The following is a 22902-nucleotide window of genomic DNA, read 5'->3' as shown; positions in this document are numbered from 1 at the left end:
CACTCCTTCACGGCAGCATCTCATAACTCCTCACAACTATGCCAGGCAGGTAGCACCTGGACACATCTTTCAGAGGAGGAAGTCATGGTGCGCGAGGGTTCCCGACTCACTTGGGATGGCACAGTCCGCGGCCAGGGCCCAGCCACATGAGGTCAGCCAGGGCCAGGCGTCTTCTCCCACCTGCCCTCTGGAGGCCCCATCTGTTCCGCCTCCACTAGCATCTTTCATCACAGGTGCCCCAACACTGGGCTTCCAGTCTAAGCCTCAAAACCCTATGAGCTCGGTTGTGTTCTTTCCCCCTTCTCACAGATGAAAAGACTAGAGACCATGAGCACGGGAACGGCAGGGAGAGGGAGGAAGAGAAGAGGGAGGTCTGGAGCCCTGCACACAGGCCCTGACAGCCAGGCTCTCCCTCCTTCCCAAACTGGCTCCAAAGTCAGAGGAGGGGTACCCCATCCTTCCAGGCTCAGGGCTCAGGCAAGCTGACCATGGTCCACAGGAAGAGAAGAGGTGGGACTGCAAGGGTGGGGGCCCTCTGGGGCCCCCTAGGCTCCAAGAGTGGGCATAGCCTGTGAGCTGCTAAAATAGGAGCGGGCAGAGGAGAAGAATGGAGAAGAAAAATGGCAACCCACTCCCAGATTCTTGCCTGGGAAATCCCATGGACAGAGGAGCCTGCTGGGCTATACAGCCCATGGGGATGCAAGGAGTCGGACATGACTGAGCACGCACACACACACACAGAGCAGAGGACAGGAGAGACTTGACTGCCTGGGCCTCTGTACCTGGTCTAGCAAGCCCTCCAAGAAGAGTGGGCCACTTCTGAACACCAGGAGTGGGTGGGCAGCCCAGAGGTGCTGTATGGCCATCCTATCACAAAGGCTAAGGCCAGGCACAGTCCTCAGGCCTAACTCTGCAGGGGCCAGGTCATTCAAGGATGTACCACCCTTGGTCTGTTTCTATGGAGCCTGGCAGTCAAGTAAGTCTGAAGCTGTGTACCCTAGTGGTTAGGAACATGGGCTCTGAAGTCAGACTGTTCAAATCTGGACTGTGCCACTTCCAATCTTGTGTTCTTGGACAAGTCAGGTCACCTCTCTGGGCCTGCTTCCCCCTCTGCAATAACATCAATAGCGCTCAGCCCCCAGGGCTTGCTGTGAGGACTCAATAAGCTACAGAACAAAGCTGACTTTCAGGGAGCACTTGATAAAGGCCAGCCTGTTTAGCTAGGCTGAAGGACACTGCCCCAGGATATGCTGGGAGACACAAAGTGGTCACTTTCTGAGTAGTGACTCTGGGCAAGAGTCACATCTTTCTCTGGGCCTCAGTTGATTTCTGTAAAGACGGGGTCCACCCAGGATCCTCAGTGACTCCCAGGCAAGACCACCCTTTAACACGTTCCAGCTGCCCACCCTCCTCTAGAAGCACCCAGGTCACGAAAGGCTGGGCTGTAGTTGGAATTCTTTGCGACCTGAAAACAGGCCCTGCCTCTGCCCCGCCCCACCCCACCCCACCCCCAGGCTAACTGGGATCTGTTGGGAGTGAGAGGGTGCAAAGGCTCCAGGCCACAGGACATGTCAGGAGGCAGCAAAAGGCATCACCTCTCCAGGCAGAGCCCACCTGGCCAGCTCTGGACCTCAGTCTCCCCACTATGAGGAGTGAACCCTCGCCTCCTTAAGAGTCTCCCAGGGGATATGCTGCCGCTAAGCTGCCTTTCTATGGAGGAGTTCAGCAGCCATCATCGGCAGGCAGATTCTCTACCAATGAGCTACCTGGGAAGCCTCTTCTATCTTCCTAGAACCTAAAGCAACTGGTGTGTGTGCTTCTTGGTGAGCAGGGGAAGGAGAAGCGGGGGTGGGGACCAGAAGAATCAGGGATCAGGAGGCAGGAGGCATGCCCGACAGCCCCGGCAGAGCATACGACCGCTTCTGAGGGGGCAGGGAGGGACCTGGGTGCCTTAAACTCACACCATCATCTCCTTGTCCATAGGGTTCATCTGTCAGTAGGAGGTGGAGTGATTTGGAAGTCTGCAGGGCTGAGTAGTGATTCTGATTGTGTTACTCAGCAACTGTGGGACTTTGCGAAAATCCTTTATTTTCCTGTGCCTCAGTTTCTTCATGTATAAAATGAGGAAACAAGCTATCCTTGGAAGAGAAAAGATGTAAAAACAGTGGCTAGCCAAATGCAGAGAAAGCATTTATCAAAACAACTTGGGAGCCCAAAGACTCAAATATCTGAGTGCCATTCATTCAACAGACACTCAGAATCCATCTGGAGACTGTTAGCTCTTGGGCTGTCCCCAGCTCTACACTGTCCCCTCAATGAGCCGAACACATTCTAACTGCCCCCCACCCCACCGTTCCTGCCTCACGGCTAAGTGTTGCAGAGAGATCAAGATCTGGGTCACCAAAATATTTTGAAATAGACCTCAAACTTCTCTGGAGGCCAAACCCACAAAAGCAGCATCCAGAGCGAAGCCATCAGTGCAGCCCAAGTCCAGCTCAGCTCTGGGAAAGGTAGAGGGCCTTGCAAGGAGAGCCAGGCTCACGGTGCTCTCCCTTAGGCGCCTGGACTCAAAGAGCGATCATGTGGGAAGAGGGGAAGAAGGGCAGGTGACACTACAGGGTGGGACTCGAGCCCTCCAAGGAGAGAGCGAGAGAGAGCTCAAAGAGCCACTGGACGTCACTTAGGGGGGCCCAGTCCAGCCCTCCCCAATCTGAACTCTAGGGATCCCGCTCAGAGGATCCTGGGGGAGGCCCACGGCCGGGAGAGCAAGGTGCAGACGGAGGGCATGGGAGCCCCTCACTCGCCCTCCCTGGCTCCCTGGACTGGCCCACTTGCCTCACCCTCCCCGGCTGCCTGGGCTGGCCCACTTGCCTCGCCCTCCTCAGGCCCTGCTGCCTCCTCTTCAACTCACTTCCTTTCTATTCAGCACACACATGGCCCGACCCCCTTCTCCCGATGGCCCCACAGGCGACCAGAGCCAACCACAGTTCCAGTCCCCTCCTTCCTCCACAGGGTAGCTAGCTCCCTCCCTGAGACCCAGGCCGCCACCCTCCCCTCTCCGCACACCTTTCCTCCTGGTCTTGGAGTTTGTCAGACGCTGATGTGGGGGCACTCTTCCCTTGGTGAAACCCTCTCCTTTGTGGAGCTCATCCACTCCTCAGCTTTAGACACCTCCAGTGCTCAAGACTCCAAAGCTTCTCTCCCAGCCTTCCCCTTCCCTGCGCTCCAGACGTATATATCTAAATGCTGGCCTGACAGCCCTTGGACACCTCACAGAACTTCAAATCTGAAATATCTGAAGTGGAGCTTTGTCTCAGGGCTTAATCCAGGAGTCTCAGAGGCCAGCCACCCTCCCTCTCCCTGGCCTTCAGAGCCTAATCCATCAACACACCCCACCACTGCCATTCTCTGCTGTTTAGCTGCTCAGTCGTGTCCGACTCTTTGAGACCCCAGGACTGTATAGCCCACCAGGCTTCTCTATCTGTGGAATTCTCCAGGCAAGAATACTGGAGTGGGTTGCCATTTCCCTCTCCAGGGGATCTTCCCGATTTGCGGATTGAACCCGAGTTTCCTGCGATTTCTTTACCACTGAGCCACTCAGTTCAGTTCAGTTGCTCAGTCGTGTCCAACTCTTTGCGATCCCACGGACTGCAGCACGCCTGGTGTCCCTGCCCGTTACCATCTCCCGGAGCTTACTCAAACTTATGTCCATTGAGTTGGTGATGCCACCCAACCATCTCGTCCTCTGTTGCTGCCTTTTCCTCCTGCCTTCAATCTTTCCCAGCATCAGGGTCTTTTCTAAAGAGTCAGTTCTTCACATCAGATGGCCAAAGTATTGGAGTTCCATTATGTATCATGGAGTTTCTAAGTATTTCAGTTTCATCATGAGTCCTTCCAATGAATATTCAGGACTGATTTCCTTTAGGAGTGACTAGTTGGATCTCCTTGCAGTCCAAGGGACTCTCAAGAGTCTTCTCCAATACCATGGTTCGAAAGCATCAACTCTTTGGCGCTCAGCTTTCTTTACAGTCCAACTCTCAGGTCCATACATGACGACTGGAAAAACCATAGCTTTGACTAGACAGATCTTTGTTGGCAAAGTAATATCTCTGCTTTTTAATATGCTGTCTAGGTTGGTCATAGCTTTTCTTTCAAGGAGCAAGTGTCTTTTAATTTCATGGCTGAAGTCACCATCTGCAGTGATTTTGGAGCCCAAGAAGCCACTAAGGAAGCCAAAATCCTGTCACTACCACCTCTAAAGTCTCTCACACCTGTCCAAGCCTCTTTATCAGTCTGACCCTAACCCCCTACCTGGGAGTCAGGGGGAACCCTTCAGAAACGCAAATCCTATTATTTAACTTTTGGGCTAAAAACCCTCCAATTACTCCAGACAGCAATTTGACTCCAAACGACTCAATGGACATGAGTTTGAGTCAACTCTGGGAGTTGGCGACGGACAGGGAGGCCTGGCGTGCTGCAGTCCACGGGGTCTCAGAGTCGGACATGACTGAGCAACTGAACTGACTAAACTCCTCCCCAGGACCAGAAGTTGGCCGAGTGTGACCTGCCTTTCCTCTGACCTCATCTGGCAACCCCCATCTGCCTCTAGAAGCAGAGGCTTTCCCGCCTCAGGGACTTTGTCCTCTCTAACGCCTAGGCAGGAGCTCCAGTTCCACCCCCTTCTGCTAAATCGGCTGGATCGGCTACAACAGGCCCTGGCCCCCTCCCCACGCCCTGCCCCCCTCACCCCAGCTCCTCCCCACAGAAACACTTGGCTGTTTCCTTCATTATCATCTTGCTCGTTCAGCCAGCAAATATTTATTAAGTGCAAACCAACAACAACAACAACGTGCAGGCACTATTTTAGGTGCTGAACAAAGCAGACAAAAACCCTGACTCACATCCCCCAGTCTGGAATTACTTATTTGTTTCTCCACTCGTTTATGATGCTCTGTCTCTCCTGACAGAAGGGAAGCTCTGCTGTATTTCTAAATCCTATGGAAGGGTCCGGCAAGGTGTAAAAACTCAGTAAGTATGTATGAAACGAACTTGTAAAAACAAAGAAACAAAGAACACCAACCCAGAAAAACACAAGAAGTCAAGAGCCACGCCTCTGCCACCTTGAAGCAAGTGCTGCTCACAGCCCGGGGGTCTCAGGCGCACAGGAAAGCTTTCGGTAACGCTCCAGCCCTCCTGGGGGACAGGACAGACTAGAGGCACAGTGGTAGCCTGTTAACTGCTTGAGAAAACATATGACTGTGGGCTTTCCCAGTGGCTCAGCCGTAAAGAATCTGCCTGCAAGGGTTCAATCCCTGGGTGGGGAAGATCCCCTGGAGAAGGAAATGGCAACCCACTCCAGTATTCTCGCCTGGGAAAATCCCATGGACAGAGGAGCCCAGCGGGCTACAGGCCATGGGATCGCAAAGAGTGGAACACGACGGAGCGACTGAACATCAAAGCAGACCTGCAGGATCAGGGAAGCCTCCTGGAGAGGTGACATCTGAAAGAGGCCAACCCTACCCACCACCAAATCTACGAGGAGGAGGAAAACACTCCCATGTTTTAGGGCCCTGATGTTCTTTGCGCTAGTAGAAAAAAGGGAAAAAAACCTTGCTCCAAAAAATTCTTTACTTTTTATTAGTGTCTGGATCAATAAAAGTTTTAGGAGTAAAGCTTCTCTCCTGCAATACTAACCGCCACAGAGACAGCCTAGGATTATTAAATCTGTCTCCAAGAGGCAGTGGCTGGGAGCCCCAGGCTAGGTAAAGAGAAGCCCGAGGGTTGTCGCTGGCTCTGAAACTTGGGGTTTCAGAAACCCCCCTCTTCACAGCCCACCTTCCAACCCCACAGATTCCCTGCGCCTAGATTTCCTTCCCCACAGCTTTGCCTGTCTGCTTCCACCTCCTTGGTCAGTGGGTGTCTCACCATCCTCTCCCCCTGCGCTTAAAGCTCCCAGGAGGACACGGCCTGGCTCCCAGGAGGCAGGAGCCGGTCCCCACCTTCGCTCTTCCTTCCAAGCCCAAGGGAGTCTCCCATTCATTCTACCCGGGTCAGTGTGGAAACCAGGCTGCACAGGAATGACTGTGGGGGATCAACCAGGCCCTGGTCGGAGGGTGGGTGAGGTCCCAGGGCTGGGCCTCCTTGGAGAAACAGCCCTCACACCCTCCAGCCCCCACCCACAGCTATCCAGCCAGCCCACCCACAGGACAGGAAGTTTCCTGCACCCGCTTCCCAGGGCAGAGCCATCCACAGACCTTGGCAGTGGGATAGGCCTCTGGGCTGAACAGGGTCTTGGTACCAGGAGCCCGGGAGCCACATCTGGCTTTCGAGGATGGTGGGATCTCCATAGAGAAGCCCGGCCCATGATCTTGCCGAGGCTGTCACAGAGGAGTCCGAAGCCACAGAGGCTCATTCTTGCGGCCGGCATGCACCGAGGTGCCTCTCCTGGCCAGACCTGGGGACCTCTCAGCCAAAGCCAGCAACTAACAGGAGTTGACCAGGTGGGCTTTCCCTTTCCGCAAAGCACACGCTGACTTGTCTTCCAAGCTGAAACTTCAAAAATGACTTAAAAAAAAACACAGCGGTGACATCTAGAGATTTCCGGGTCCTCCAGGGAACAAGTGGAAAATTACAGCCTTCCATACAGGTAACCACATGGCACAACCTCCAGGTGCAAGAAGTCCGGAAAGATACGCACTTCCAGCCAGGAGCACGTCGCCCTCCCAAGGAACACGGGCAGGGTGTAGATCCCGGGACCTAGCCCTGGGTCCTCTGGGAGCCGCTCCGCCCCCAAGGTGCCACACCCTGCCCCAGTCCCGCCTCCGGGCCTTTGCACTTGCCGTTCCCTCCGCGTGGCCCTGGCTCTAGGCCAGGCTCACAGATCAAACGTTGCGCGCCTTACCAGAGGCTGTTCTAACCAAAGGAGTAACTTCCACCCCCCACCCCCAGGTTATCACTCAGCTTCCGGATGACACGGATCTGAAACGCTCTTGCTTGGGCCCCCTCCTCCTCCCCCTGGGAGAATGTCCAGACCTGTTCACCGGTAGGTCCGACACACCTCCGGCCATGCCTTGCACAAAGCAGGCACTAACAGGTGTCCTGAACGAATACTAGCTTTCCTTCTGGCTGGTATGATACAGGCCGGCCAAAGCTGTCTAAGTGAGAGCGGCCGTGGAGGGGGTGTTGACCAAAAGACGGGGGTGCACCCAAACCACCTCCCCCCAACCCAAGCTCCCGGAGGGTCCAGGGTGCGACCCCTGCCCACCCGGCACCACACCCCTCGCGCTCCAGGCCGGAAGCGGCCAGCCCCGCCCCCAGCCCGCCCACCCCGAGCCTCCGGCCCTGCCCTCCCAGGCCGGCCGCAGGGGACATTCCGCGGACAGCTGCCGCCAACTGCCCCAGCTGCAACCGCTTTCCATCCCAACCCGCCGCTACGCTCCGGACTCGGGCGGGGACGATGCCCGGCCGGAATTCGTCGGGCTCAGAGCAGCAGCAGCCAGGAGGCTCTCCACCCTCTCTCTCTCTCTCCAGGGACGTTTAAAAAATGCGAACAAAGACGGAGGTGCAAACCCACAGGGGTTGTCTACCACGGTCACCCAGTAAAACCGGACACCCGACTCCGTGCCCCAGCTTGGAACTAGATAGCTAGACAGGTCCCCTCGCTGGGAAGAACTGGGTTCAAGCTCCAAGGGCGGTTATTCTCCTCTGTCCTGGGCTGGGCCAGCAGGAGGTTTAGTGCCTGGTAGAAGGGAGAGGCGGAGAAGGCAATGGCACCCCACTCCAGTACTCTTGCCTGGAAAATCCCATGGGTGGAGGAGCCTGGTAGGCTGCAGTCCATGGAGTCGCTAAGAGTCGGACATGACTGAGCGACTTCACTTTCACTTTTCACGCATTGGAAAAGGAAATGGCAACCCACTCCAGTGTTCTTGCCTGGAGAATCCCAGGGACGGGGGAGCCTGGTGGGCTGCCGTCTATGGGGTCGCAGAGAGTCGGACACGACTACAGCGACTTAGCAGCAGCAGAAGGGAGAGGGAGTGAGCTGCCCAGGTCTCTGAGTGCCACAAGACGGACCCAGGAGCCCAAATGGTGCCCGACCCACTGGCCTAGGATTCACCCTTGAGTCACACTGATACCACCCTCACTGAACTGAAAATCCCTCTGGGAAAGGCACAGCCAACCAGCCCGACCTTTTTGCCTGGGGTCACCCCCTTTTCCATCCTACTGGAAAGCCACAGCAATGTTTTCCAGGTATTGAGCCTCCACCACACACACAGAATCACTCCTACTTCCCTTATAGCCACCATCTGGAGGGGCTAATCAAACTAGAGTGGCTGCTGTATACTCTCTGGTGCAATGGGATCATGTAATCCACCCCTTCCAGGTAAATACGGATGAACGGGTGGGTGGGAGAACATCTGAGGCCGCTCCTGCCTACTCCACAGCCTCGACTCCAGAGGCTTACAAGCTCCAGTCCAGTCCATGTGGTTTCAGCCTGCTCCAGACCCTTGGCAACAACTGAGCTCCTACTAAGTGCCAGACTGTAAGGCACCTATTGTGTGCAGGTAGGACACCTGTAGGACTCATCAAGAGGTCTGTCTACCTGTAGCCCCAAAGCAATACCCATCATGGGAAGTAACTCCCTCCATCCCCTGGGGTGTCCTTGCTTGGGCTCAGCTCTGTTCTGAGCACAGGTAATCCAAAAAGACCCGCCCGCTCCATCTGCTCACACCCCCAAACCCCAGAGAACTCCTAGCCAGTGTCCTTATTGGTGGGTCCCTTCCTTCTGAGGTGAGGCTTCCCCTCCCAGCTTCATCTGGGTCTATGGACAGCAAAGAGATCAAACCAGTCAATCCTAAAGGAAATCAACCCTGCATATTCATCTGAAGGACTGATGCTGAAGCTCCAATACTCTGACCACCTGAGGCGAAGAGCCGACTTACTGGAAAGACCCTGATGCTGGGGAAGACTGAGGCAGGAGGAGAAGACAGCGACAGAATAAGATGGTTGGATGGCATCACTGACTCAATGGACTTGAGTTTGAGCAAACTCTGGGAGATAGTGAAGGGCAGGGAAGCCTGGTGTGCTGCGGTCCACGAGGTCGCAAAGAGTTGGACACAACTGAGCAACTGAACTGAATAAAATTTCAAAACAAGGGAGAGGTGAGGCTATAGTCACCAAGGGAGGCCCTAGGGCAGAAGAAGCCCTTGCCCTCCTAGAGAATGCAAGGCACCAGAGATGGAGGGGGTGGAGCCTATCTCTGAGCTCTCTTTCAGGGTGCAGGCCCCAAGCAGGCCTCTCACTGGAGATCAATAATAGCATTAATCAGGTAAGGACACTATAACCACTTTACAAATGAAGAAATCAAGTCCAGAGAAGCTCAATCACTTGCGTAAGTTGGGAGAGCCACAATCTGAAAGTAGATCTGCCTCAGCCCAGACACTCATTTGCACCTATTTAAATGCTGGTCCCCTCTTAACTCCCTCTCTAATTCTAATACCCTCCTCTTCCTGGAAGCCTTCCCAGATTTTCCCCAGGCAGGAAGCCATCCCCATTGGTGGATCCACACAGTTCTAATGTCTTTTTATAATAAAACAGGCCCCTGTGACAGGGCTTTCCCTCTGCATGATAGCTGTCACAGGAGAAGGTCACAAGTTAAAGAGAAATAAGCTTCTCTCTGGGGGTGAGAAGATGTACTTGCCAGTTATTTGACCTTGAATAAGGTGCTTCCTCCAAATCCTTCGAGCCTCAGCTCAGGGGACTGCATAACCTCTTGCAAGATCCCTTCAGAGCCATCTTGAATAATATGTAAAATGGAGTGAGAACACGGGGAACATCCTTGGAATTTCAGAGACTGCCCCGATCCAGTTACTCCTGGTTTCAGTACCCCCAGTGGCCAGACCTCCTGAATTATTAGGCCTCACTGTACACTCCTCCCCCCAACACCCACCCGCTCCAGCCACGGATCTTCCTCTTCTTCTCTCTCCGTGCATCCTGCACCCCTCCCCTTTCTCTCTTTCAGGGGGAGCCACACCTCTGCTCCCCCTGATCTCCCCTCCCGCCCCAATTTCCAATTCTCATGCGCCTTTCAAGACCCAGCTTCACTGCCCCACCGCCTTCCCAGTGTGCCCAGGCCCAGGAACTGTTCTCTCTCTTCCCGAATCTCCAGTCCTCCTCCCTTTCTCCTGGGTCCTGCTGTCTGTCCCAACAGACCCTCTCTGGGGTCTTTTCGTCTCTGGTTCTTCAAGTCCTGCTACTGCTGCTAAGTCGCTTCAGTCGTGTCCGACTGTGTGACCCCATAGACGGCAGCCCACCAGGCTCCCCTGTCCCTGGGATTCTCCAGGCAAGAACACTGGAGTGGGTTGCCATTTCCTTCTCCAATGCATGAAAGTGAAAAGTGAAAGTGAAGTCGCTCAGTCGTGTCCGACTCTTAGCAACCCCATGGACTGCAGCCTACCAGGCTCCTCCACCCATGGGATTTTCCAGGCAAGAGTACTGGAATGGGTTGCCATTGCCTTCTCCGTCTTCAAGTCCTAGGACTCCATAAATGTGTGATGGGCGTCTTCTTCCAAAAGCTCAGAGCCCAAATGTTGCCTTATCTTCCAGACCTGAAGGTGTCTCACCAGCTGGGCCAGGCTCTCTGGGGGACTCTGGAACCCGCCTTCCTCAAGGAGGTTCCCATTTTCTGGGGTGCGAAGGAGCTGGCCCCAAGGCTGTCAAGGAACACTTCCAGGCACTGCTTGTACATCCCCTTGGGGACAGTGATGCTCAGACCCTGGGAGGGAGGACCTCTCTTGTGACTATGGAGCCTCTCCTTTCTAAAGCCCGTGTAGAGGACAGAAGCCCTCTGTGGCCTGCCCAGAACTGCCCCCTCCAGAGAAGGGCACTGCTGTAACCCACTGCCTCCCCCACCCCCTACCGAGTCTGCAGGGCAAAAGCAGACCGGACCAGAGAGGGATGCCCCGCAGAGAAGAGTCAGCCCCGGGCCCTGGCTCTTCACGGACAAGGGCTTCTGAAGAGACCACTGCTGCACTGAGTGGACGGTGAGAAAACAAACTTGGTATCAGACTCTGGGCCACTTCTGAGTAGCAGTTTCAGTGTGTCCCAGCTGTTAATTTATGTGAGCACATCTATACTTGTGAGGTTTTATCATCACCAACAAACAGTAAATGTGTCCTGGCACCTGCTCTGTGCCAGGCCCAGCACTGGGTATTTTACATACATTATCTTCTTGCACTTCCAAAGAGCCCTAAGCTGTGGGTAGCCACAGAAATGTTTTACTAAGATGAAGCTGAAACACAGAGAGGGTGGAAAAGCTGCTCAAGGTCACACAGCTAGTTACTGGTCGCAGCTACGATTACAGGCCCCTCAACAGCCTGACCCCAGACTGTCTTCCTGGCCTGAGCTGCCAGCGCTTACCCTTCCAGAGCCTTTGTACTCTGTCCCCAGCCCTCAAGTTCCCCAAGCCCACTGTTTCGTGACCTGGGAGAGAGAGGTTAATGTATATTGTCAGCCTGCAGCCAACCAGCTCCCTCCCCCGCTCCACCTGCTCAGACCCCCTGCCCCGCTCCCATGAGGACTCCTACCCTCTGGCTACCCCCTCCCCCCAACCAGCCTGGCTGCCTCCACCCCATCTGCCAGGCCCCCAACCAGTGTCTGGTGGTAATGACTTCAGCTGGCAGAGAATCCTGGAACCTTCCCCCCCACAGTGATGTTGACACATGTTCACTCAAAACACGGTAATGTTTCCATCTAAGCATTTAGGGGGAGTAAATTCCTACCCCTGTGATGCCTTCGTGCAAAAACACAGGAGTAAACTGACTCGAACCAGCGGTGAGACATGGTCAGCACTTCTCTTCCTCGGTTGTCACGGTGCCAAGTCCTGGGCTACGCCCGCACGGTGTTCCAGGGCCTGAGTGCTGTCAGCAAGCCAGGGAGAGGGGTTGGGTCCAGTTTCCGAGGTTGTGACTGCCTCCCCGGCTACAGGATCAGTTTGTGGTCAATTCCCCCTCACTCCTAAGCTCCTGGTCCCAGTGAGATGCCAGTGCTGCTCACTGCACTCCCATCGAGAGCCCAGCTTCTGGGTCTCTGATGGGGTCACCTACTGCCCAGGCCCCACCACATCGGAGTGGGGCCCTTCCTTCACAGCCACCACCACACCACGTCTCCATCAGGCCAAGGTCACACATGTCCCCTCATTTCACCACCACCCCGAGAGGTTAGGGAATTCAAACCCCCTTGAACTGTCCCCTTTACCCCTCCCCGACCCCTGGAACTGGCGATGAGGATGTAGGGAGGAGGCCCCACTCCACCTCCAGGCCCTAATGCTGCCAGAAGGAGACGTACGCTGCCAGGCCCTGTGACCTGGGGAGAACCGCGAGGCTGGCGCGGCCAGGCCCCTGCGAAAGTCCAGCCCTCTGTCCGCAGCAAGACATGATGGAGGCAGGCAGGGGAGGCCCACAGGCCACGGCCCTGTCCTCACTTCTCCACGTGAGCAGACAGCAGTTGTGCAGCCAGACGGCACTGACAGCCCCTCCCGGGATCGCTCAGAGCCCCGCTCTCGGCGATTCCTGGGTCTAGGGGTGGAGAGCAAGTGTCTGATTTGATTTCTTCCACATGTTTTCTGAGAAGCTGCTGCAGCACTGCTGTGTCTGAACGCTACTGGCCTCCTCTCTGTGACGTGCATCAGAGGGAGGCACCGCTGTTCCCATTTTACAGACAGGCCCGCTGAGGTTAAACATCCAGTCCGAGGCCACACAGCTAGAAAAGGAGGGGCCCCAGGATACAGGCAGGTCAACGAGACACACGGTCTGCCCTTGAGAAGCTGGCAGTCCAGTGGGGGAGGGCTGCACACAGATGCTGGTGCCAAGCAAAAACACACTTAACAGGCCATGGGCCCAGGGGAACCCGTGAAAGTATGCAGGGCAGGGTGTGGCCCAACGGAGGACCTGTGACGACGGCAAGAAGAGCCCCAGTCTGGGTGTGAGCAACTGGGGAAGGCTGCACAGAGAGGAGGCATATCCCAGTGCAACCTCCTCCTAAGATCGGGGTCCCCCGCCACACTCTACGCCTGGCGCCCCGTGCGAGGACACGAGTGTGGACAGATGGGCTGACTGGGGGAAGGCCCCAGGCACACTGTGCCACGTGGACATCGTGATTGCCTAGCCCCGGGAGGTGTGTCGAGGTCTTATGCCTCATTTACAAGACGAGGAGACAGAAGTGCAGAGCAGTCAAGTACCACGGCTAGGAAAGGTCCCTGTAGTGTCTGGCTCCGGGCCCACCTTTCCAGCAAGCGCTTAATTTCTCTGGGTCTTTGTTTGCTCATCTGTAAGATGCTCCACGGTCAGAGACACCTCCCCCTGCAGACTGGAGCTAGCCAGCCGGGGACTGGAAGGTGGCGGCCACCAGACCCCGCTCCTACCGCCTGCTGGGTGAACGACCTCCTTCAGGGTCAAGTCTGCCAAGGAATGGCCACCAGTAGGGAGTTCTAATTGGTGAGGCTGGCGGCACAGAGCCCAGCAACGCAGCCGGTGGCTGATGCTGTTGCACAGGAAAGCGCTGAGCACAGCAAATATAGCCGTTGACCCAATTCAGTTCTGTTCTGTCTTCGAGAAAATAATTGAGTTTAAATGAATAGGTTTCCCATGTCCCCTCCGGCCTCGGGAAGGGTGGAAAAGGAGATGGCGGGGGTGGGGGGCAGACGGGAACGGTTCCCTGGGCTCACTGCTGGTTATTTTTGAGTCATTAGGCCTGTGAAAGGTTTCCTTCTTGCCTTGGCGGACAGTGGGCTTGGACATGGCTGAGAGGCAGTGAGGTGCAGTGAAAACCATACGAGGTGGTCAGTGCGGATGGAGGTTTAAGGCCAAGCTGACAACAGCCTTGCGGGGTGGTCCACTCGGGTCTCAAGCTCGTCATCTCCAGAATGGGAACACCCCCCGTATACTCGTCCTAGGATCACTGGGAAGAGCTGGTGCAGGCTAAGCAAACTCGAAGGCTTTCCAAGGAGTAAAGGAGTCTGGTGTAAACCACGGAGGCCAGTTCTCTGCCCTGCAGGAACATAGGCCCAGTGTTACTGCATCTGTGTTTTTGGATTGTTTTCAAGAAAAGCTGGAAATCCAGATTTTTTTGGTGACTGTTGAAGGTGAATGTTTTAGGAGTGCTTAAATATTGGGAACTGATTTTTTAAAAACACACCAAAAATCACCTTACCACCTTCCCAGACCAAAACGAAACCTGCCTATGGGCTACGCGTGGCCTTGAGCCACCCATGTGCAACTTCCAACTTAGTGACAACGCGTGGAAAGCCGTTCAGGATGTGCGGTGTCCTCCCACCTGTTCATTGCCTCATAATCGTCCTTGGCAGTGGGGCCAAGCCCAGCCCCGCTGGAGTGGGAGAGGCGAGGGACACCAGTCTCTCCAGACCTCAGGGGAAACTGCAGAAACAGAGACGCAGACGTAGAGCACGAACGTACGGACACCAAGGGGGAGAGGGGGCGTGGGGTGAGTCGGGAGCCTGGGGTTGTCGTACATACACCACCACATACAAACAGACAGCTAAGGAGAACCTACTGCACAGCACAGGGAACTCGACTTGATGCTCTCTGGTGACCTAAATGGGAAGGAAATCCAAAAAAGAGGGGATATATGTGTATGTACAGCAGATTCACTTTGCTGTGCAGCAGAAACGAATACCACATTGTCAAGTAACTATACTCCAATTAAATTTATTTTTTTAAAAATAAAGGCCTCTAAGACCTTGGGAAGGTGGAGGGGCCCCCTTCTCCCTCAACTCCTCCAGCCACACACACACACAGGTAGATGGAAATATGAGGCTGGTTTTACCCTAGAAATTAAGAGGTCATGGGCTTGCTTCCTGCACTGCCTCCAGCAACCGGTTAGGGTCTCAGGTCCCTCTTCTGCAGAAAGGGGGGCGCTCCTGAGAGGACCAAATAAGAACCAGATAGAGGGAGCCCGTGACAGGTCTTCCCAGAGCAGCAGTGCTGCAGAGTGGAAGGAGCGTGACAGTCAGCGAGACCTCAGGTTCTCCCCTCCACTTCTAGGCTGTGTGCGCCCAGGGAAGTTATCTAACCTCTCTGTACCTAGTCTCATCCTCTGCACAGGAGATAAGAATCTCTGGGACACAGAGCCGTGGTGACGAATACATGAGACGATGACTGTCAAGGGCCTGGTAGGATGCCTGGCACGTAGCAAGGGGGGAAAACATGATAGGCATTATTATTATTGTTCTTGTTATCTTCAGTGAAAAGCATGCCAGAGAATTCTGACTGGGTGATTACAATAATGTAGCGCAGCCTGGCAAACTCTGTTGTTAACAGATGAGGCCACCTATAATTAGCACCATCATTACCTATGCAAATGGCGCAGCGGAGATGCTGGAGCGGGGTGTCCTTTGAAGTGTGTGCTAAATAACCCCTCCCCTGGCCGCCTGCCCTCCTCAAATCTTGTTTACACTATTAATTTCATTAGTAAACAGTTTTTCATAAAGCAAGACAGAATGCCAAACTAGTATATATTCGAACCAAGGCGGTTTAAAACCATTTGGCCCCTGCCAGTCACTGGTGGCGGGGGGTGGAGGGGAGTTGCTCTTTCAAAAGCAGAGACATTACTTTGTCAACAAAGGTTCATCTAGTCAAGGCTATGGTTTTTCCTGTGGTCATGTATGGATGTGAGAGTTGGACTGTGAAGAAGGCTGAGCACGGAGGAATTGATGCTTTTGAACTGTGGTGTTGGAGAAGACTCTTGAGAGTCCCTTGGACTGCAAGGAGATCCAACCAGTCCATCCTAAAGGAGATCAGCCCTGGGATTTCTTTGGAGGGAATGATGCTGAAGCTGAAACTCCAGTACTTTGGCCACCTCATGCGAAGAGCTGACTCACTGGAAAAGACTCTGATGCTGGGAGGGATTGGGGGCAGGAGGAGAAGGGGACGACAGAGGATGAGATGGCTGGATGGCATCACCGACTCGATGGACGTGAGTCTCAGTGAACTCCGGGAGTTGGTGATGGACAGGGAGGCCTGGCGTGTTGTGATTCATGGGGTCACAAAGAGTTGGACACGGCTGAGCGACTGATCTGATCTGATGTCCCATCTGGAATTATTTGTGGGGGCCTGTCCTCAGGCTCCTGAGTCAGCTGCAGGCCTGGGGTTCCCAATTCCTGCCTCCCCAGCCCTCTTCTCCCAGCAGGGCAGGCTGAAGACCTCTACTAACTGGTTCCCCTCTGACGTGCAGAGCTGGAAAGAGGAGAGGGGGTTTGGGGGTGTGTTTGGCATTAACCAGGCACTGTTTTCAGGACAAGAGGTTCACAGCATGGTTAATATGACTGGTGAGCTCCCCAAGAGTCAGGCCATAGTATACCAGGCTTATCATCATACCCACTTTACATGTGAGAAAACCCAGTCTCAAAGAGATTTAGGAAGTAATTTGCCTGATGTTACATTAAGTTGCAGAAGTGGATCCAACCCTGGGTCTGGTCAGCCTACCACCTCTGGAGTTTGCTCTTTAGCTCTGCTAACTGCACTTAGCACCTACCAGGAACGGACAGAGTAAGTTAATCCAACAGTGATCACAGAGCCTTCGTACTAGGGGAGATGATCAGAGACTGACCCAGGTTCTGAGTCGAAGCAACTGAGGCTCAGAGGTCCTGTAATTAGCCCACGGTACCACAGGCAGAAAGGAGAGACTAGAACCCAGAGCCTCTCTCCGTCAGTTGGCTGCTTTCACATTCAGACCTTTAAACACAAGATGGTTCAACAGTCATCCTCCTCATTAATACCTGGGTCAGTATCTTCACCATCCCTATATCCCCTGGGACCAATAAGGACCCAGGAAGACAAAAGATGCTCAGGAAATGTTTGTTGAGCTGAACTGTTTTTCTTACCAAAAAAGACGATGGCTGAACAGCTGGGATCGTAAAGGCCTGCGAAGGAAGATGGGTGGGGCCAGGGCAGGGGTGAAAGCGGACCACCCGCTGCGGGACAGCATGGCCACCCTCAGCTTGGGACGGGCCCTTTTCAAAGGATCTCCCTACTGTGTGTCTACTCAAGAGGCAGGCAGTTAGCTGACTCTCAATATTGGAAGAATTGAAAACAGAAGTCTTAACAGATATTTCAGTCCCTCACCCGCTCCTATGGGCTCAGACCACCATCAAGCCTCTTCTCGCTCCTTCCCTGATCCCTGAAATTGAGGCTGGGGGAGACGAGAGACTTGCTTGAGGTCTGGGAGTGGTGAAGACTAGGACCCACACCTTTTTTGCTCCTCCAAGTAGGTGCTCCCCTCTCCCCTCCACCTGCTGGCTTTCCCATCACCCCTCCCAACTCCGCACTATTAAGCCCTTCCCCCTTGAAAAACAAATAATCCTCACAAATATCCTGAGAAGTAGGTAGAACAAGTGTCCCATTAACAGAGAGGGGAAGTGAAGTTCGGGCCAGTTAAGTAACGCGCTCAAGGCTCTAGAACTGGGTTTAGGCAGGCAGTCTCACTCAGGGGCCTGTTCCATGGTAGGGCCCAGGGAACCCCTGGATGGGTAGTTGGTGGGGGGACCCCCACCTCCACATCCTGGCCAAGATTCTGACACCATGTATTACCCCTCACAGGGGTAATATCCTGCCAGGAGTCATTCAACCCACCTCCCGCCCCGCCTCCAGACAAGGCTATAAATAAGCCTGGAATAGCATGTACATTCAGGGTGGGGGTCCCAGGCCTCTTCCGGAGCTGCCCAAACCTAGACAAAACATTTTCCAGAGACCACCATAAATCCCTACCCCCATAGCCTCCTATCACCTCCTTTCCCTAGTCCAGCAGCCTTCGGAGCGGGGACTGGAGCGCCTGGCGGTGTGGGGCAGGGTTGTGGGAGGACACTCTCTCCCACAAGGAGGAAGGGGGAGGAAGGGAAAAGAGGGCTGGGCTCTCAATGGTCAGCTCATTCCTCCTCCTCCCAGACCCCTCCCACCCCCACCCTCACATGGGCAGCGGGGCGGGGTGGGGGGGGTAGGAGGAGGGGGGGATGTGGGGGTGTGGGGGGTGTGGTGTGGTATGCGGGCAGCGGTAGGGGGGGCGGGGGGGAGGGGCTGACAAATCACCAGTCTGACCAGGCCCACCCCCACCCAGCTCCTCTTACAATCCTTCACATCCCAACCTTCAGGATAGAGTCCGGACTTCCCAGCATTTTCCCCTCCATCCCTGCCACTCCCCAGGCCCACACACACCACATGTGTGCAGCAACAGAGGGGATTTCCCTTCTCTCCCCAGGGAACCCTCCCACCAGCCTTGACCTTCACCCTGGGACCCAATCACCAATTCCAAGGAGCTGTCCCTGAGCCTCAGCGGAGCCCCCACTCCCTCCCATCCCCCTTCAGCCCCTTTACCAGTTGATCTGCCTCCTCCATCCAAGAGAGGCTTTTGAGGGGCAGAGTCTGGGTGTGACCGCCCTCCCCCCTCAGCCCACAGCACAGGGTGTGCCCTGGCCACACTGGGGTTGCGGGTGAGCCCAGATCTAAGGGAGACCACTGAAAGGGGAGTTTCTCGGAGGCAGACCTGACCCCCAGCCCCGGGATCAGGTTGGGTCAGGATCTCCCAACCCAGCTCATTAGGGGACGGTGGATGGTGCCAGGCCTGATCTTTCCGTGGACACTGGATAATGGTTGTGTCAAGAATCACGGGAGATGAAGTCACTGCTCCCAGAAATAGCTGATTAAGAAGATGTGATGGCAACGCAAACAGCAAGGCTGGACACACACACACACACACACACACATGCATGCTCTCACCATGTTTCTCTGCCCTGGGAAGCCGGGCCACGCCTGAGCTTCCCCTGAGATCATGCCAGGAAACAGAGCCAGTGCAGGGAGCCTGGACTTGGGCCCCATGACAGTCTCAGGAGCATTGATGCCCGAGGGGGTACTCTCCTTGGGGACCCCCTGGAAGAGGCACCCTGTCTTGACCAGCACTGAGTCCCCGACCTGCCCCTGGGTCCCCTCAGAGCCCTCCAGTTTCTTCTCTCACTCCCTCCTCGGCCCCACCCCTCACCTCTTCCGGGGGTCATCCCCCAACCTAGTTTCTGTCCCCTCACAATTCTGTCCTCCCTGGCAGGGCAGGCCTGCCTAGATTCCAAGGAGGTGGGAGCGTCCAGTGCCTAAGACACGGCTATGGGCTTACAGACACCAGCCTCCAAGCCTGGCTCTGTCTTGCTGCAGCTGTGTGACCATGAGCCAGTCAGCCCACCTCTCTGAGCTTACCATCCTCATCTGTAAAAGGCAGACAGCAATGCACCAAATCATGGAGAAAGATGCAATGGAACTGTGTTCATCTGTTCACTTGCCAGCCTTGTGTCAGGCACTGTGCTAGGGACTGGAGACACATTAGGGATCAAGACAATAACCCCCTGTCCCCTGGGGCCTCAGCCCAGCGTGGGAGAGGCGTACAAACATGTTGGTGACATTATCAGGGGAACTCGAGTGATAATAGGAAACTCACAGGAGGGTCCAGGCCAGAGGGGAGGAGGCTGGGCTTGACAGCGTGGCTGGATGAAGTGGCAGTGGGTCACAGACATCTGGGTGAAGAGTGACCCAGGAAGAGGGGGCAAGGGCAAAGATCGAGGGCTGGGGCACTTCAGGGTGCCGGGCGGGGAAGAGCTGGGCAGGCGTGAGCTGCCCATACAGGACCAGGGAGAGGGTGCGACCCCTGGATGCTGTGCTGTTTAGACAGTAGGGGTGGAGGGCAGACTGGAAGGGAGTGAAGCTGCAGGTGGAGACCAGCCTAGGGCTCGGCCACAGGGTCCCGGCAGGAGGTGATGGTGGCGTCGACGTGGCGGCAGTGGTGGCTGTCTGTGAGGCACTCAGACGCGCCTGGCACAGAGGGAACCCTCAGTATTTGTTCCTCCCGTCTCTCTCCTCGTCACCATCAACATCTTGGTCACCCCTAGCAGTGGCCAGGACGCTGCTGGTCTCAAAGCTGAAGGGCTGCCCAGCAGAGCCCCGTGGGGTGGGCAGAGCTCCTCGCCCCCCCTCACAGGTGCCCAGGCTCCTTGAGCAGGGCCAGGCGGGGCCAGCCCGCAGCCCTCCTCTGCCCCAACCAGGGCCCAAGGCACACAGGCTCGCTGGGGAAAACACTGGACTCCAAACAAGCAACAGCACCCGCGTTTGCGCGTCACAGGTTTCCGAGTTCTTTCCTGCCCACGTTCTCACTTGCTGAGAGGGAGGTATTTCAGGCTCTGGCATATATGAAGAACGAAAGCTGAGGAAAGCATCCTGGAATCTTAGGCGCCTTCCAAGCCCAGGAAAGCCCTCCTGAGGGGCCGGGCTCCCGGGCCTCTGCACTGCAGCCTGCCCCACCTAAGAAGACATATGCGCACACCCCTGACTCCTGTACCTGTCCCAGGGGCCGGGCACGGGTGAGCAAAAACAGAAAACTCCATCCCGAAGGTCCCTTGTGGGGGAGTCCGGTCCGCACCAGAAGCCGGCCAGCCTGCCTCCTTCCTTCTCTCACCCACCATGTCTGAGCTTGAGCAAAGCTACTAGGAAATGACCATCCCTCCCCCCTGGGAAACCGCCAGCAATGCAGGAGACCTGGGTTCGATCCCCGGGTTGGGAAGATCCCCTGGAGAAGGGAAAGGCTACCCACTCCAGTATTCTGGCCTGGAGAATTCCACGGACTGTATAGTACATGGGGTCGCAAAGAGTTGGACACGACTCTTGGCGACTTTCACTTCACTTCACTTCCCTCCCCAACCCGTGGAGCCTGCCCCCAGAGCTTGGGGCCAGGAGGAAGGGTTTGAGCAGGGGAAGCCTGGGGTCTGTGGGAACCCAGGGAGCAGCCAGCTTTCCTCCTCTCCCCTCCACTGGCCGAGGAGGTAAGATTAAGCCAGACGGCACACTCTCGAGCACACAAGCAGAGAAAACTCTTTTATAAGCCACAGAGGAAGCCCCGAGCAATAGTCAGTGGTGGTTCGGGGTCGGGGTAGCAGTGGTGTGCAAGGAGAAACTGCACTGCTTGCTTCACACTCCTCCTCTGGCTGGAATTCGGCCCTCTGTGCTTGTGTTCCCAACTACCTTTATGTTAAAAAGAAGACTGCCAAGTCAAGGAAAAGGAAGTGAATGAGAAGAACTGGTGAGGAATCTGGCGGGCGCTGGCACCTGTTCCTCCGGAAGGCCAAGTGCCGGCCTCACATTTCGTTTCTCCTGCCCGGGGCCTCGCCCGGGCCAGCTGCCGCCCTGAACGCCTAAGTGGGAGACCAAGAGTGGGAGGAGGTGGGGCTGGAAACCAGCCAAGAACATCCCTCCCCTACCCCGCCACCTTCAGACACACCCACGTGGGGATCACGGAGCCACCTCCCCGGAGAGTCAGCTCCCCTCGTCCCAATCTGCTGCCTGACTGTCCTTGGCACAGGCCCTGGGGGTGGAGCCTGCGCTGTCCCTCTCTGGCTCCTCCCTCCACCCCTGGCCACACTGGGCTTCTCTGACCCTTTTGTCTCTGGTCCAGGGTCCTGTGCATGGTGGATGCCCATGAGAGTCTGCTGGACAAACTGCTGGGGAGCAGTTAGAAAAAAAAAAAAACTCACACGTGGATACAGGGCCTCCTGGGTGGCTCAGTGGTGAAGCGTCTGCCTGCCGATGCCGGAGACACGGGTCCGATCTCTGGGCCAGGAAGATCTCACATGTCGCAGAGCAACTAAGCCCACGCGCCACAACTAAGCCTGTGCTCTAGGACCCGGGGCCCACAACTACTGAAGCCCACACACCCGAGAGCCTGTGCTCCGAAACAAGAGAAGCCACCACAGTGAGAAGCCCGCACAGCAACAGAGACCCAGCACAGCCCATAAATAAATAAATCTTTTAAAAATAAATAAAACGTCTTTTTAAAAAAAAAAAAAAGGATATGAAGGGAGTGGCAGACAGGGTGGAGAAACAAAAGTTAGGTCTGAACAGGAAGAAACCCAGACAAGGCTTTGGCCAGAACAGTTCAAACCCTCAGAAGAATGCAGGATCCCTGTGGGGGGTGAGGGGGGCGGGGAGAGCCCGCTTCTAGAGGTTTATAGAGCCCGAGGAGCTGCAGAGCTGGCAGGAGAGCAAGTGCAAAGGACAGGGGGGTGGACAGTGTCACAGGCACACAGGCAGAGGGACAGACCCCAGAGCCGTGCAGTCACACCTCTGAGACACCCTGCGTCTGGGGCTTCCTCTGAAAGACTTACGGCCTTTTCTGCCTGCACTCTTCTCTCCCCAAAGCCTCTCATGCACTGTGACAGGGTGGGCAGGAGCACCTGGCCTGGGGCCAGGGACACAGCTGAGCAGGCTCAGGGCAGCCTGGGTCAGACCTGCTGCACAGGACTGGGACCATCAGCGAGGCACGCCCCGCTTCCACAAACAGGCGTGGCCCCATCTGTCTGCCGCTGCAGTCCCCCCACCCCTCCCCCCGCTTCAGTCCCAATGGTCCTGCAGGTTTCCCGCGGCCACGCCCCTGCCAGGTGGCTCCCCGACCCTGACGCTGTGCCCACTTCCCCACTGCCCGTCTGGGTTTTGTCCAGCCTTTAGGATAAAGCTCGCTAACTAAAAACCACGGGCTACATTTGGTCCACACTCATGTTTGTTTAGCCCACACGGTGTTTGACATTTTTAAGTTTCGAATCCATTACCAACACTGAAAGATGTGAAATTTCAAAATGTCACCCAAGCCCACTAGAGATTTCTGACTTGTGAGTCCAAAGGCCCAGTGCCATGGGGCGGGGGCTGCTGTCCCTTAGCAGGACACCCACCCTCCAGACTGCCAGTGTCCACCACATCTGCGCTTGCCTCAGCCAGGGGGTCCTGTGTGGCGGCCAGCAGGACGGGGCAGGGCCCACCACACAGCCCAGGGACACACCTGGCGCACGGTAAGGACTCACTTATCACGTGT

At 55.7% G+C, this 22902-nt stretch overlaps 1 protein-coding gene across 10 annotated transcripts in view; it reads right to left on the bottom strand.

Annotated features, from left to right (window-relative positions):
- The window catches only part of DAB2IP (DAB2 interacting protein), a 212314-nt gene that overhangs the window by 42691 nt on the left and 146721 nt on the right, over nt 1–22902 (bottom strand). Inside the window, exon 1 of one of the 10 annotated variants that reach the window (XM_027556168.1) lies at nt 6255–6705. The exons of the other annotated variants lie outside the window; for them this stretch is intronic. Within the exon in view, the coding sequence (XP_027411969.1) occupies nt 6255–6427 (173 nt within the window). The 5' untranslated portion in view covers nt 6428–6705. Of the gene's footprint in view, nt 1–6254; nt 6706–22902 lie in introns of those variants that run through there. 10 annotated transcript variants of the gene reach the window in all.

This window comes from Bos indicus x Bos taurus, chromosome 11 (genome assembly GCF_003369695.1).
Source record: "Bos indicus x Bos taurus breed Angus x Brahman F1 hybrid chromosome 11, Bos_hybrid_MaternalHap_v2.0, whole genome shotgun sequence".
In the NCBI taxonomy this organism is placed as follows: domain Eukaryota; kingdom Metazoa; phylum Chordata; class Mammalia; order Artiodactyla; family Bovidae; genus Bos; species Bos indicus x Bos taurus.
This window is presented reverse-complemented; position numbering and strand designations above follow the sequence as displayed.